The following is a 16,639-nucleotide window of genomic DNA, read 5'->3' as shown; positions in this document are numbered from 1 at the left end:
CCCGTTTCAGAGGAGTGGAAGTAACTGATAACCTTACACCAGCATCATGGCGGCTGCACCGAAGAAACGTGCGTTTGCGGGAGACATGAAAGGAAAAGGAGGTCCTCGGGAAGACGGGGACGGCCAGGAGGACGACTCAGAGGAGGACATGTACTCAGGAAGCGAGGAGAGTGAAGGAAGCGACATGGACGTGGCGCAGGAGGTAGGGACAGGTGTGGGGAGGGCGACATACGGGAGCTACGGCCGCGTGGCGCGTTGGATACACCCGATCCCTCGATCTCGGAAGTTAAGCAACGCGCGGTCCGGACAGTGCTTGGATGGGGGACCAACCAAGGACGTCCGGATTGCTGTAGCCTCACGAAGCTTTCCACGAAATCGTCTTCCGGGAGGGACGTAAAACGGGGGTCCCGTGCTCGAGGAGGTGCCTCGAACACGTTAAACAGCCTCATTACCCTACACATTGGGTACCTGCTAGCCTCTACCAGGCTCCGCCGGATGGCTGGAAAAATAGTAGAAATTGGCCGTACAGAGTGAATAGTGTGCCAAGGGAGTTAGCTACGGAGGGAGTACATTCTGCCATCGACGGTCGATGGCAGAATGTACTCCCTCCGTAGCTAACTCCCTTGGCACACTATTCACTCTGTACGGCCAATTTCTACTATTTTTCCAGCCATCCGGCGGAGCCTGGTAGAGGCTAGGTACCTGCCTGTGGCACTGGCTGCAAATACACCTGATATAACATGCCACCACATGCACATGTGTTTGTTACATAGGAAGGGGGGTATACCAAATTAAGGTGTGCATGCTAATATGATAGAAATGTCTCATTTTTCGACTTTTACGACACATGCTTTTTCTTTCTCCTTTGTTTCGTTTGAACCACTCAAGTTGGGTGTCACTATTAAGGGGGGGGGGTATGATTAGACTTGCCTAACTCCCAATAATTATTATTATAAAGTCTGAAGATGTCAACTAAAGAAGTCAATTCAGCAGCAGGCAGATGACACGGGACTCAAAGTAATTTCGCACCGGCATTATGCTGAAAGGTAAAATGCAAATGTGCCCAGGAGAAAATTGTTCTTACTTTTATAAATACCAGTATGTGAACGAAATGAAATTCGTCTTTTGTATGTGCAGCAATGGTGCGCAGTAGCATGAAAATGTCTCAGTTAGATATAACGTTAATGTTGAGACAGAATACTGTTACATTCTTGTAAATCAATTAGATGTTCTTGTTTTTGCAGGTGCAGGTTGACTTTGAGGCCAGAACTGCCTGTGACAGTGACTTCCATGGAATCAAGAGACTGCTAGGACAGGTATGTACATGTAGTTAGAACTTATAACAAAATACCTGTTGGATATTTCTTAATTCTGCAAATTCAGTTTTGCTGACTTGATCTCTATGTGTTCCAGCTGTTCCTGAAGTCCCATGTGAACCTGTCAGAACTTACAGACATCATTCTGTCCCAGAATTACATTGGCTGTGTCATCAAGGTAGGTTTCTCAAGCTACAGATGAAGCCACTTAATTGCACCCCGGATAAACGCCAGATAATTGCACCAAAAACGTTGACAAATAGGTGGTGCAATTAGGCAGATTCTACTGTGCCATGAAATGTGTGATATTGCAGCTTAGCATGATAAAAAATGTCATAGGCTATTCAATTGCTCTTGGCAACTGAAGAGGAAGAACAGGAATATGTGTGTAATTTTGTGCTTTAACTTTCTTCTGTATTATCATACTTTCTTTGTCCTAGTTTTTGTTTCCAATTTGTCTCTTCCAGCAAGATGAGGTCCCAGAGGACAGTGACAGTGATGATGGGGAAGAAGAGATATTTGGGTTCATCACAATTGTCAACATCACAGATAGGAAGGTGAAAATGATTTATCACATATAACGTGGGGTCCCATAACTTCAAACGTAAATTTACGAGTTCGACATCGCATTGCACCAGTGTCGGTTGTCTGAAAAGTGTTGCGTTTTGACGAATGATAAATTAGAGTGGCGGTGTTTAAGGATTTTCCGTTGTCGAGTTAATTTTACACCGTCCATGCACGATTCACACTATAATCTCAGTCGGTAAAACCAGAAAAATGTTGTTATGAATATAGCGTTCCACATCGTTCCATTCTAATCAGGGTACCGTAACTTCGACATACAAATACCTTTGTCTCTCCTTAATTTGTCGGCACGATTTTCAGTAAACAGACAGAATAATTTTGTGTCAACTAACTTCAGCTTCCCTGTGGTAAATTTTTTTTCACCGTGCGTAAGTTGCCACCGATGCGGGGCGCGCTGTGACTTAGCGACTGTTTACGCCGCTTGTTGCGTTCCAAGCATGGTCAACGTTGACGACCCGTTCTTTGGTATGGTAATGAGAGTATATACTTCATTTCATACAAATGGTCCCGTAACATGAACTCACAAATGCCACAAATGTGTCACAAGTACGTCGCAAACTGCCGGGGAAGAATTGTTACACCGGAAACTGAAATTGTGACATTTTCTAGATTTTTGTTTTGAGCAAGCAATGAGAAATCGCCATTTACATTCAATGAACTTCGTGTTTATGCATTCAGAGATCACCGACCCGTGCCGCCTACATCAAAGCCAGCGGCCTGTCAATTTCAATTTACATGCAGGGTTAGGTTACATGTTTGCAACATCAATGCGTTTGCTGGTGGAACCATGTGCAAGCCTGCCGACGGGAACTTATCAAATGCAAGTTTATCTGACGTGTTTCAAGCTAGATTAATAAGATTTGCGGTTTTGGAGCCTCACTAGCTCGTACGTGATTTAGACAGGGGGACCGTGAAACGTCAACACTGTAGCATCACATTCGAATCGTGGTTAACGGAATGGCCGTGACGTAAAGGGGGGAGGGCGTTCGAAGCCGCGGTTATTTTGTTATTTAAGACAAGTTTAATCGCGACATAAACTAACAAACACCTACGTTTTTTGTGTGTTTTGTATAGCTTTATGCCTCATGTGTAAAACAATAAAGTTTGCGTGCCGATTGTTGACTGTTCTTTATGTAAAAGTTGCCATTACGCAATGAACTTGCGTCGAACGTAGCCATTGTTTGTAGCCAAATTTTCCTGGTGGCGCAAAAATCAGTTAACTGTACACAAATCCGTATTTCCTTCAGACGACAGCTATATGCATGAACTTGGGTTCTCTGCGTTTTTATTCAGCACATTGGATAGAAACAGACATGTCTCTCTTCTGCATAATAAGACAAAGCAAAACTAGTTCGAAGTTATGGTACTGTCGAAGTTATGGGACCCCACGTTACATCATTTATAACATATCTACGACAGCAGTAACTATAAGTCATACAAAAATTATGACAAGAAAAACAACAACTGAGTATCACTTTTTCACTCTTTAGGACAAGCCTTGTCTGCAAGCCCTCAAAGAGCTGGTCCTGGAAAGGTGTAAGGAGTGTGCACCAAAGAATACCTACGAGGAATTGACCAATATTCTGGAAAATGACAGGCATCGCGTTGGTTTCCTGATGTGTGAAAGGTTTATAAACCTGCCCCCACAGCTGGCATTGCCTATGTATGAGAGTTTGAAGTAAGTGATGATGTGCCATTCCTGTTAAACTCTTGATGTAATTGTGTTTTGTGGACATGCATTGTAGTACTGTAGTCAGTCGTTGAGTACCACCACATCATGGACAGTCTAAAAGTTCTGTGTCAGAAACTTTGACAAAGGTTTTGAAAAGTGCAGTCCAAATTGATGGGATCTTTTATGTTACTAGAATTTGTAACACGGTTTAGTTGAATATACAGATCTGAGGCTTATATTGGCTTCAGATATATTTTCAGCATGCTTGAAACGTTAAATGATTTGGATCATATCCTGTTTTTATATGCTGCACTAACTCTTTATAGTCCAGGAACCAACCTGAAATGTACCTTTAATTTTTAATCTTCAGCAAAGACCTGCAGCAAGCCCAGATTATGGAGATGCAGTATGCCTTTGACTACATACTACTGATCAGTAAGACATACACAGAGGTCAAAACAGAAGGAGGGAAGAAGGGGAAAAAGTCATCCCAGCCTCAGGAACAGAGAGAAGAGGTCCTCTTTACCAATGCAGAGGAGGAGTTCTTTCACCAGGTGGGAAAGCAACAGAAAACAGTGCTGAAATCTGGGATTCAACACCCTAATTGTTAGATCTCCCGCCATTTTTCTCCTGCAGATGCGTACTTGGCTCCTAGGTGGTTATGTTTCATTCGGAGTTTGGAGAATCAACAGTCAATACACATTGTTCTGTTGTATGTTTGTGTACATCTCATTCACTCCTTGCTGCATTAGGATTAGAGCAGTCTACATAGTCCACACATCTTTTACATGTATTTTGATTTAAAGGCCTTTACTAATATTCTGTAGAAGGAAGGGTTGTGCAGAATTTTTTCAGGAAGACAGACATCTTTAGAGTTCTACTATTATGATAGCACTGTATGAAATATTTGTATGTCTCGAATACATGTACATGTATCAGAAGAATCAGAAGCACAACATATTTTCTCTATTTTCAGGAGGCTCACACATCTTTTAGCTATCCTGTGATAGAGGAGAGTGACTCAGGCTTCAGCGGCAAGTGGAAGTTTGGTGACACTGCCACAAAACCTTTCCGGACGGTTATGCTTGTGCCTAATAGTAAGATGGTTGAAATCAAGAAGAAAATGGAGGAATATTTATCTGTGTAGCTTTTATTTGTCTAACCTCTGCCAAAAATTGTTTCAGGTGCTAAAATGTTACTAGGTGGTTAAAATTTATTCGAAAAAAGATGCCACTTTGTTGTTACTTCAAAATCAATACATCTGCTCTCTTTTTTCTCAATGCAAGTAACAATTGTATACCAGCTAACACAGACGTCCACAATTTTTTAATTCTCTGGCATATTTATGTGTGGAAACATGTAAAGGGCAAAATGTTGTGCTTTTTGCAATGATTAGCAAATAATTAGCTTGAAGCAATTGTACGTACATGTTCTAACATATACATTGTACATGTACAACATTTAATGTTTACTTTCCCATGTCGATACCATGTAGATGAGCTTCATTTGCTTTTTATATTGGTTATAATCTTTTGTATCACAGAAGTACATGCATAACCTTACATATATGAATACACTTGTATGTATACAAATACAATTTGCCACAGATTTATAGAGAATCTTGTGTACTATATTGCACATGTATTATCATTCTTTTTGCCACATAAAACTAGTACTAACATGAGCAGCTGACATGTGTCTGATAACGTTACATGTACCTGCACTAACTTGTACCTACTGTGCCTTGTTCAATAAACATTCTCTATAGTCTACTGATTTTAAAACAGTGCCAAGTATGAGAACGCTGGAAAGTGTTCCGAAAGTATGTTTGAAAGTATTGCAACAAACTTGTAGAGTCGATTATGTTAACGGTAGTATCTTTTCTCCTCTTCTGGGCAAAACTCAGCCAATCCATATGAAAATAATATTAGGGGCCCACAAAATGATGGACCTCAAAAATAGGTAGAAATTTATATAACAAAAAACTATGGCAAAAGAAATTCTGGTTGTGTATTATGTAACGTATACACATTTGGTAAGTATACCCTCTAACAGTGATATTCAGTATTGGCAAGTAGAATTCATGCAGTAATACAGATGAAACTTAAAAGTCAAAATCCAACTTCATACTACGTCAGATGTACTATACTTAATCCTAGTGTTGTAAAGCCAGAAGATGTGCTTCACAGCTACAGACTGGTCTCATACTTGGAGGCGCTTCTGATTAAGATATCGTTGTCATTTGTGAAGAGACCATTTTTCTTGATGTAGTCAATGACTGGATCTGGAACCAGGTACTTCACACTCTGCTGTCGCCTCAAGGCTCGTCTGGGGGGAGAGGTTATACATGAGGCGGGGTGTTACGCCGAGGGGGGGCTATATAGATACAGATACAGATGAGCCATGTTTATTGTGAATCCTGAATTATGCTTAATTGTTTAAACTACCACATTCAGAGCCAGGATTCCGTACAGTGTAAATGCTAGCCGTATGTCATTAACCTTGGCCAAAACCTGTCATAGACCATAGATTCCACCATGTTGATTTTTGTACATAATTATGATTTTACTTCAGTAATTTTATCATCTTGCTGATTCGATAGAAAAGTTTAGATAGAAGGTTTGCAGAAAGCTGGTTATATGCAACATATCTGTACGAAAGTATTTTAAGATTCTAATTTGTAAAATTGTGTTTTGTAGGTTTATCACACCCCAGACCATAGTAGAAAATGTGGTTCGGGGCATCGGAACATAGGAGTGTCAAGACATAGGGACATAGGGCTGTCCCGGATGACTCTGCCCCCCTCCCCCACCTCAGACTTACCTGATCCTGGTGGAGCTGATCTCATTCTGGATCCACTCAGTCACAATCAGGATGTTGTTCTGGGTTTGAAGCAGAAAGGAAAAAAGCAAGTAATCAACTAGTGTCCAAACAATGTTATGTAGATAGAACTATGTAAAATGTTTTTGTTTTTTTGCATACTGAACTCTCAAAGCATCACTGTACACTTCAGAGTATGGAGGCACCTGCAGGGTGCAGATTATTTGTTGGCAAAATATAGGAAGCCTCTTGACTCTTACAATATGAACATGTAGGTACTTCCAATACAACAATTATTCAGAATGAGATGATTTCTTTTTATCACTAAGGAAAGTTTGCCTTGGCTTTGCTTAGCTTGCATTTAGCTTGATTTCTGGTGTTTTTGTACAAATGAAAGAAAGGCAAAATAATGTGTTACTGCAATGATACAACTGCAACTGAGCGATACTCTAAGAGTTCAAAGACGACTTACATACATGTACATGTAGGCCAAAATGTATGTCATCCAATACAAATCTGAAAGATATTCCTTCTATGTAGTAACTTGTCTTGATATGATGTCTTCAGCTTTCACTATGCACGATTACATAATTAATAGGTTGCAAATAACTACACATACCTCGTACTCAGACAGCACATCAGACTCGTACACAAACTTTTGTGGGTTGGTGCCAGCTCTGGACACACACACAATCCCAAACTTGCCAACAATTTCTCGGACCTGTTAACAGATGGGGAAAAAGTTGAGTTAAGTATCATCTTAACAACCTAAGAGGCTGGGGAAATGAATTCCCATGTCTGTTTTCCTTAGAACTTAAATGGAATAAGGCATCTTAATCTGTGCTAATAGGATCTGTCAAGAGGAATGACATGTTCCAGAGAAGCACTTAAGGGTCCATAAAGCTTAATCATATACATGTAGGATGTTGGCTGGAGGCCCTAATGGGTGTTGATGTGCCAGTATTAGAGTTGTGGTTTCACAAGGGAAACATTTTGCTTACAGCAATATTCTATTGGATGGAATTTCAGCACATAGCAGTGCAATTAGTTGTTTTACTATTGTTTTGATAGCATCCTAAGAGTAGGCTTGTGGAAGCCAGATTGGTCTGATTGTTCTCCAGTGCTAATCCAGAAAGGGAAGATGAGGATTAATGTGTCTCAAGGGAGTTACATGTACCTCACTATTACAACCATATATCAAGAAGATATTCAACAGTGTTGGCTGTTTTTGGTGTACAAGCCAGCAGTAGGAACAATCTGTAAAAGTGTGCTGACCATATGAGGTATGTTAGTTGAATTAGCAATGTTCCAGAGGATATCTTGATGTTCTAGAGTTGGCCTGTTGCTGCAACATTGTGTCAGATGGCATATCAGCACCAAGGACAAATTGATATGTTATAAGGACTAAATGGCATGTCCAGGATTGAATGTAGACCTTAAAATGCAATTGGAAATAGTACTCTTCATTTATTTTATGCTAAACTACTGAAAAATACAAGTATCAGACACAGTCATCAATAATTCAAGTCATTTCCCATTTAGAGTCAATAAATCATAGGATGGTTTGTGAGTTTTTGTCTAGGTGACATAGAGGAGCAATAACATGGACTGCAGATCTTCCTTGAATCTATGTTCAAGCATTACTGCTATGCACTGATACTATAGGCACACATCACCGATATATGTGGGTCAGTGCAATGATTTCTGGCATTAGATTGACATATAGATACTCAAGAAACTCAACTCATATTTAAGCCTTTTTCACAGACCTTTGTCATTGACTTTAGTGAGCGTTACTTGTTCATGTAGTTTAAAGCTCTTTCGCACATTCTTTGACTTTCTTTAACTATCTCGGATCACATGTAGGGCAACAGAAAGGAAATCTAATTCAGAGGGTGTTTGTGACATCTGACGACAAATTCAGTAACTTAGTCAAACTCACATCAGCATCTCTCCACAGACCATGTGTTCCAAACGACTCCAGAAGATCTGACCCACATAACAGCTTCAACTCTATATACCCTGAAAGAACAAGTCACATTTGGGACATGCCAGATAAAATAAAACAACAACAAAAAGTCAGACCACCTACAATGTGCTAGTCTTTACTTCTATGTCTTCACATTTGTTGACCTCACAACTTATAACAATGCAGATAAGCTTGCTAAGCTATACAAGATCACAATGGAGTCAAATGGACCCTGGCCAATTGGTTGATATGATCATCAACAGCACACATTTGATTCTCACCTGCATTATTTCTTGAGTTGATCTCATCCACCTCATTTTCATTTGCAATGTCCTCTGTAAAAGAATACAGTTATATTTTGGCAAGGGCAACTTATAATCTGAATCAAAGACAAGATTGACTCTACAATAGGTTGAAGATGCTGACTCTGTGATCAAGATCTTTTTTAATCATGAGTTGAATTTTATGTTGCAGTTTATCAGGTGTACATGTGTCACCCACCTACACTACTCTGGCTACAGCTGCGTGTCCGTGTGTTGAGTTTGCGCTTCTTGGCTTTGCTGGGGGTCTCCATGAGGCTGCACTGCTGCTCCTCCAACTTGGCCTTGTGATGTCTCATTACCTTGACTGTCTGTAACCACTGGTCCTGTTGGCTCTCCCACGGATCAATTCTGTGATAGCAGGGTCCACAACATGTTAACCTTTATGTACTGTCTTTCCAGAGCCCTGTGAGCATACTGATTCAAGTGTGAGTAAGAATGGTCCTGTTTTAATATGAAGCCTTGCCACAAGACAATTAGAATGTAATTCGAAACATTTCATGCCCTCAAGACAATACCTGTTTAGCAACAGCAATTGGGCGGAGAGAAAGAGAGACTATGGGTATGCTTCATTACAATGCCGTAAGCCATCCACCCTTGTTTTCCAGTTTACTGAATTATGGAATTATGTCTGCTAGATAATCTCAAAATGTTTGATATTTGAAATATCACAATGAAGGGGGAATCTCCAGATCGTTTTGCTGTTGTCAGTGGAGATAGCAGATGAATTGATGGGCACGCTGCTAACGTTAGATATTCTGTGAATGTTTAAGCCACCATCAGGACACAGTACTAGCCACTTCTCTGCTTTAGTCTTAATGGAATATAGAGACATAAAGTAGTATACAGCGCACATTCTGGTGTCTTTGAAATACTTACAGATTGTAAATTATTCCATAGAACAGTATGGAAAGTCAGTAACCTTTATCAGTACTACTATGTCAATGTCACCCATCTCTAGTATTCATCATTTGGTGCAATAAACTTTCCTAGTACCAGTCCTACAGCCATCAAAGAATTAGGGCTATTCCTATGAAAAGATCTGGGGATCATGACAATCTGACCAAACAAGTGGACAAAGATGTAACGTTATGTGAATGGACAAACCAAGGAGCCTTTTGAGAGACAAAAAAGGGGGACATGAAAAATTGTAAGGTTTATCTCACAGAATCTAATAATGAATCAGCCCTTACCATCATGATGGATTAGCTCTGTGGTAAATTTGCATTTTCTTAATGAGCTGCTGCTGATATTAGATTATTTTCTGAAATCATTTCCTTCCACAGGAATGAGCAATTTGGTACAGCCTTGGCCAAAACAATCCTGTTTCTTGTTCACAGTTTTGTCTGTGGTTTTAACACATAATGCAAACAACATGCTTTACTCCATTTCTGTATAGTTTGGATATATGACCATGTGTTACATGTATGTCAACAAAGAAGACTATGTCGATATGATATGATGTGGTGTGATATATGTTTGCCTAGTACATGATATATCTATATTGTGCATTACTTTACTCATACTAATCTCTTGGGGACAATATCAGCATATTATGTATTTCCTGTCAGTATTAAAGCACACGGTTTGTGATGTTCATTTGTATCAAATATGCTTCAATGCAATACATTCCTTGTTAATGGTGCTGTGCTGTTTTGTCATCATCCATCCATGCAAGACACTTAGCATTGAAATGTGCATTCTCAATTCTTCAATTCAATTCTGTGGTTGCTTCAGCTATATCTGATTCAAATTGAAAGTACATGTATAAGATTCCTGCCTGATTTCCCAAAGCACTTCCCAGTCATGCCACTGTAATTCTAAGATCACATTAGCCCTTTCCCCAGAGACTGTATATGTATATCTGGCTATGTGCCATATTGTCAACAACATCACCTCCATGCATGCATATAGTGCATCATGGAAGCAAAGAATCAAAACAGCTCAGAAGTCTTTTAATACAATCATATCAAGTAGACATGCTTTTTACAGTCCTGAATTTCACAGCAAATTACATGATTTGTTTCTCATAGTTATTTTCCAGTTAGCTACTGTAAAACTCTATAAGGAGAACGAATGTAGTTGTTAACTAGAAGATGCCATCCATTTTGGTAATGTTACAATAAAAGGGGTTGGATAAAAGGTTAGCAGCATGAGATATGATTTGTAAATTCCCCTTACACTTGATAGATATTTAAAGCACAGCAGGCATAACTGTAACATTAGATGGCTGTAAAGTAAGTTCAGTAAGTCTGTACAAAGGAAAAAAAGAACAATTTTGAAGGTGCATATCCATTCAAAGCATGTACAGTACCATGATGTATGGTCTGCTGAGGAATTATCCATGCACAAACTTCATGTAGGTTAAGACACAAGTCACAGGAGGGATAGTTAAGAAGCTGTAAAAGCCTTTTTTCTCACCTGATCCAATCTGAAGACTGGACTGCCAGGTTACACATGGCGAGACGATGGTTGGCAGGGAGAAGGCCCTGTAAATATGGGAACATACAAAATGTCAGATGTTGTCGCATCAAACATTTATATTGAGGGGACTTGACTACATGGTAAAGAGGGAAAGGATGTTTTTGTGATGTGTTAAGTTTGCAGTTGAATAAATTATATGATACAGTAGTTATATGCTGGAGATGGATATTCATGTTCTCATGAATATGAGGTGGACAGATCATTGCAAAAATCATGCAAATAAAACCACTGCAAACATTTCAAGACGTACAGTATCATTTTCAATACTTTGGGTATGTCAGTCATTCTCTCTCAGACTTAAAGCAGAATATGACAATGAAACTAGAAAATCTTATTCGAAATTTCACATCAACAGAAGGGAAAAGTTTTGTCGTCTTGTATCTTAAACTGCTGCTTGATTATCAATGCTGATTACTTGTATGATATTCTATGTGTCTGCTATCATAGTAATTAACAATCTACACTCCCAGTCACCTGTTTAGCATATCCATCATTAACAGGAGAGATGATGCCTTGGATGACGATGTACTTTCCGGACTTTTCCAAGAAGTCTTTGGCAATTTCTGTGAAGTGCACATACACATGAATGATAAGGAGACTCTTACATTCATGCAAGATGCCTGGTTATATATAACAAATGTGATTTATGAATTGCAAGTCCAGTTGCTAGTATGTTTCTGATACAGTTTTTCTATCATTATCAAGTTAATTGCATAAAAGGGCCAAGGTTTTAACAATGTGTTGGTTGGGTTTCTTTGTTTACAACAGGTAGGATTTGCCTAAATCCTTAAAAGCATTCCTAAAGTTTTTAGCGTAGAGATAACAGATGATAACAAAATGCTTACAGTAATGATGTAACTGTCTTCTAAGTCAAGACTGTGCAGTTTCTCAAGAGATTCCCCATATTGCGACACTGGTGATTACACCATGTGTATTCCAGTCCAGTTTACCACACTAATCAGTCTTTGAATCAATGTAGGAATGAGTATTTCCGGCTTAGTTCTCAGTGAAGAAAATCTGCCTGACGGCGTGCTTCGAAGCAAACCTTATCACATTATAACGTTGACACTTGGCAGTGACACAGTGCTTTTTCTTATCACTTGGCACCTGTGTAGGTGGCTGTTTTATTACTTCAAGGGATAACATTTGTCACTGGAACAGGGAAAATCTTAGAAAAGGTTTTGCAAGAAGTGGCCCTCATGTACACAATTGCTTTGAAAAAATATAATGTTGCTTAATGACAAAAAGTCTTTAGTAGAACGTCTTTGTACCCCATGTGATGTTGAAAGATTTCTCGAAAAGCATTGAGGTTATGTCACATTCCTCCACAATATGGCATTCTTGTTTTTTTTTATCCACTTTTTTATTATCCTTATGATTATTCTTGCTCAGGAATCTGAAGAAGTTTTATTTTTGTACCATTTTACAGGGTCATTCTAAGGGTCAGGGTTAGGGTTGACAGGATCATGAGGTGCATTTCACAAGATTATCAGCTGTACATCCTGTTAATAGTGCCAGAAAAATCTTACTGACAGGAACATCCAGTCAGCAGAGCAAAAAATCTTATTGACAGTAACATCTTGTCAATCGTACAAGAAATATTATCAACAGTAACACTCTATCAAAAGTCTCAGTCTTTTGCCAGTGTTGACATCCAGATTCAGAATGCATAACCGAGGAACGCAACGCCAAACTGGTGCCATGGTGTTATGCAGCCGTTGATGTTATCGTTTCAAATTATATTCTGTTAGATCAATACTGTTTTTCATATTTATTGTACGAAGTTACTGTACGTTGACTGCGTAAAATACAAATTGTCACAAATAAACAGATTTTCTGTTCTATGTTTTGTGAAAACAAAATACCCGGAAGCTAATGATATAAGTAACGTTACTGACGTACGCTATTCTGGAAACATCTTTCTGTTTTCTAAAGCCCCAATATTTGAACGAAGCCTAATACCACAACGATCATTAAATGTAAAATGTAGTCGTTCGAAATGGGGAAAATACTGCATACGTACCAAACATCCGGAGGTGCATGTTGGTGATGGGGTTGAAGGAACCACAGGCCAGGAGAACCACTGGCGTTTTCTGTCGCATTCCGTTCACCGCCATCTTGAAAATGTCGTCTGTGATTTTCTGAGCAGACGACATTTTCTGGAAACACCCGGGACGTCGCTCTCCTTTTGATGGTTTTTCTGTCACTCAAAACTGCAGAGAAATGTACACATTATTATCGCTGTAGAATTCAACCTCCCACTGTAGCATGACGCAGTCACGTATGCAGGGAACCACGGGGCTGATGTTATGTATGCTACGAAGGGTGGAAGGTCATTTGATAAACATCATCAAAGGCCAGTCTAGATAGCTATGTTGTATAACGGACACAGTGGTAAATGTCAACCAATTTAGTTTGACGATTGGTTCGATTGTTTGTTTTTTTCAACAATAAAGTTCATGGTTATTCAGATCAACAAGTATTCAATTCACCTGTGTTTCGGATGTCTCCTGCGTCTACTAAGGCCTGTTTATGTACATGTACCGTACATGTGTGTGGATAGCGTTCAGCACCAAGGACGGGTTTGCCAAACGTTTTGCGGATGGCGTTCAGCACCAAGGACAGGTCCTTACGTTAAGTATAGCTGTAAATTTCAAATGGTAGATACACATGTATATTCTTGGACTATCGTTAGTGTATCGTCCTTTTGCCATCCTCAGTAATTTGAAGCTATATTTTGTGGTGGGGAGGACAACCTTTCTGATATCTCGGAATACACAGTTCAACCTTTGGTGACACCCACACCTTGAAGTATTCAGAAAAAATATAACCTTTTGCGAGACAAAACGTCGTAATATTTTTTAAGCCACGTGAAATCAAAACTAGATTTACATACTCATGTTTATTAACTATCGCATGAAAACAGAGAACTGTTCACAAAAGTTGCCATACCTTCACCCTGAAATGAATTTATCCAAACTAAAGATTTGAAAAGAGAATCACGATCTACTGACTCTATCTTTTTCAGTACGTAATCGTAAGCACAATATTCATCTTCCTAGGCCTCATCAGAGTATTCAGTTTCGGTGGACTCATCAGAGCAGCAGAGGTTCTGATATCGGCAACAATTATAGGCGCTCCTAGCGATATGCTTAGGTAGTGAACCGAATACCCAATCATCCCAATGCAATATGTGTAATTCTATATAAGTTAGATATTGATATAGAGTTAATACTGTCGCTGCCTGTTTCTGAGTGTGCGACATTACACATGCTGACCAACTTGGGCATAATTTTCGATTCAAAGCTGCGGGATTTGTGACGCGAGCGGCTACAGTCTACATCGTTGATTTAAAAAATGCACGGTGCCCAAAACACGACAGCTTTGCCTGAATATGATACGACTTAACACAAGGACTCAAAAAGTTCTTGAGTTTATAATTACGCATTTCCGTGGAAAGGTAGTACGGGGGGCGTGAATGGTTTCAAACAATGACGTCACTGTCGTTTTCAATTTCACATGTTTTTCTCTACAAGTGGGGAGACTTTGATCCAGAACCTTGGAGAGCCTTCGCACCTTCACACACAAATATCGTTTGCTGGTGACACAGATGGGTCAACGTGTGTGAGGAGCAGATCGGTCATCAGTTAGATCACGCACGGGCCATGTCTGAGATAAAGGTAGGATTTGTTTTCTACAGCAGCTGCCTACATGGCTTTTCGGCCATAATATGTGGTTTATTTAGATTTTACTGAACAAAGCAACGAAATTGGTATCTACTGCAAAATCGTTCCTCAGTAGCTTTTGTAGGGAACTACAAGTAACGTAATAGATTATGAGAGAGTGGTACTTTTGCATATAAACAGAAGGTATATTGCGTTGCAGTACAATGAAAAACAAATCTAACGGTCCCAGCTAGCTATAGTGAAAACGGGTCCAACATTTGGCACTATTTTCCAGCCTTGAGACAAGAATTCCTCTTTCTGTAAAGGGTTGCATGTCAGCGGTGTGGAGGCTCCAATCTGCAAGCGCTGAAAACTCGGTGGTTTTAACACAAGATGAACATGCACCACATGGATTTAAAGATTCACCGTCATATGGAGAACGCCATGATTAGCTGCCAGCTCCTCTATGTGTCGCGGAAATAGCCCCATAGATGCCATTGTTGTTGAAGAGGTTACAATCTGACATAAGGGCCCTGCTTTAATTGTCATACTTAGATTGTCGATCGTCTATTGCTGACGGTGACAATCAAGATGTATATGTAACATGAAAAGAAAACAACTAAATTCAACACAAAAAACGTTCGGAAACTTTCAGTCGATGATACCTTTGTGAATATGTTATCAATTGCAGTATATTTTACATCATTATATTGCTTGTTTATTGCTCTTTACAGTGACATTCTATTATGATCGTAAATTCATGGGTTTAGTAGCAGGGCTACTTATATAAGTAGGTGGCAAAATGTGCCACAATTTTCCTTGATCATTTGTCCGTTGTTTTTTATCAATTATGAGCATCATGTGTTATATCATTGTAAATCTTGTATATTGTCCTTTCAAATGATACCTCATTTTTTATGATCATGCTTTTGTGCAACAAGCACCATGACTAATTTCGCTAACATGCCATTTAAGTTGTCTAATGGCAATCCGTGAACGTTTACCAGCCTTCGTGCCGAACGCTTCATACTAACAATTCAACTGGAAACGGAAGGGTAGGGCTTTAACAGACCGGAAAAAAGGAACTTCGCAGTTTTACCAACGCTGTAGCTAGTTGACCTTTATTCGTTGTGTGCTGATATTAGTTTCTCTTAAAAACGGTGAATAGAGGGGATCCGGATATGCTAAAAGCTTTGATAACCATGCATTCGAAGACGACGAGGTCAAAAACCTTCCACCCGTTATTGGAGCAATCTAATCGCGTCATGGGAGGATTTGTTACTGTGTTGTTCGCTGGAATATGCCACACACATAAATGTCACATCCATTCCAGTTCAACACAATTATTCACAGGACGACGAGATATAGTTTGTACTTTTGCTGCCCCACAACTGGACTCAAAGTGTGATCAACAATGAAAAACTCTTTGTTGTTACCGCTATCTCCAATGCTCTGATGTATGCAGGATCAACTTAACGTGACGTTCTACTCACGGCAACAATCTTATTGTGTTACCAAAGCGTTACTGCATGCGGCGTAGCTTAATGGTCTTTTTTCTTACACAAGTATATATCCTGAGTAGTGTCTCCAAGCCAAGAAAGGAACAAGATGGAGTAATAAGCAGCAAGATATATGACGAGTCTTCTCAGTACAACTAAAGGTCACCCCTCTAAGGTCACGCGGCCGGGATGGACGGAGTTTTCATTTTTTTTATTTCTAACGAACTCGCTCAGTGCAAGGCCGTAGGGGGCCACTCATCAAAGCACTGAACTAATTGTTAATTTAGCAGCATCTCTTCACCCTAGGTC

At 39.6% G+C, this 16,639-nt stretch overlaps 2 protein-coding genes across 2 annotated transcripts; one reads left to right on the top strand and one right to left on the bottom strand.

Moving 5' to 3' along the window:
* The first annotated feature begins 8 nt into the window (after window positions 1–8).
* On the top strand, window positions 9–6,919 carry LOC136430824 (BRCA2 and CDKN1A-interacting protein-like). The gene is made up of 7 exons (XM_066421809.1): window positions 9–202; window positions 1,245–1,316; window positions 1,414–1,494; window positions 1,784–1,873; window positions 3,392–3,579; window positions 3,944–4,127; window positions 4,550–6,919. The coding sequence occupies exons 1-7, from the start codon at window positions 47–49 to the stop codon at window positions 4,718–4,720; spliced, it is 942 nt and encodes a 313-aa protein (XP_066277906.1). The 5' UTR covers window positions 9–46; the 3' UTR covers window positions 4,721–6,919.
* On the bottom strand, window positions 4,708–13,517 carry LOC136430825 (nicotinamide/nicotinic acid mononucleotide adenylyltransferase 3-like). Its single transcript, XM_066421810.1, has 9 exons — window positions 13,190–13,517; window positions 11,641–11,729; window positions 11,104–11,171; window positions 8,864–9,033; window positions 8,644–8,697; window positions 8,336–8,415; window positions 7,013–7,114; window positions 6,397–6,455; window positions 4,708–5,901 (listed from the first exon to the last, which is right to left on the bottom strand). The coding sequence occupies exons 1-9, from the start codon at window positions 13,320–13,322 to the stop codon at window positions 5,763–5,765; spliced, it is 894 nt and encodes a 297-aa protein (XP_066277907.1). The 5' UTR covers window positions 13,323–13,517; the 3' UTR covers window positions 4,708–5,762.
* Window positions 13,518–16,639: the final 3,122 nt, after the last annotated feature.

Source organism: Branchiostoma lanceolatum, chromosome 3 (genome assembly GCF_035083965.1).
Source record: "Branchiostoma lanceolatum isolate klBraLanc5 chromosome 3, klBraLanc5.hap2, whole genome shotgun sequence".
Taxonomy (NCBI): domain Eukaryota; kingdom Metazoa; phylum Chordata; class Leptocardii; order Amphioxiformes; family Branchiostomatidae; genus Branchiostoma; species Branchiostoma lanceolatum.
The sequence above is the reverse complement of the archived record's forward strand: the minus strand, read 5'-3'. Positions and strand labels throughout refer to the sequence as shown.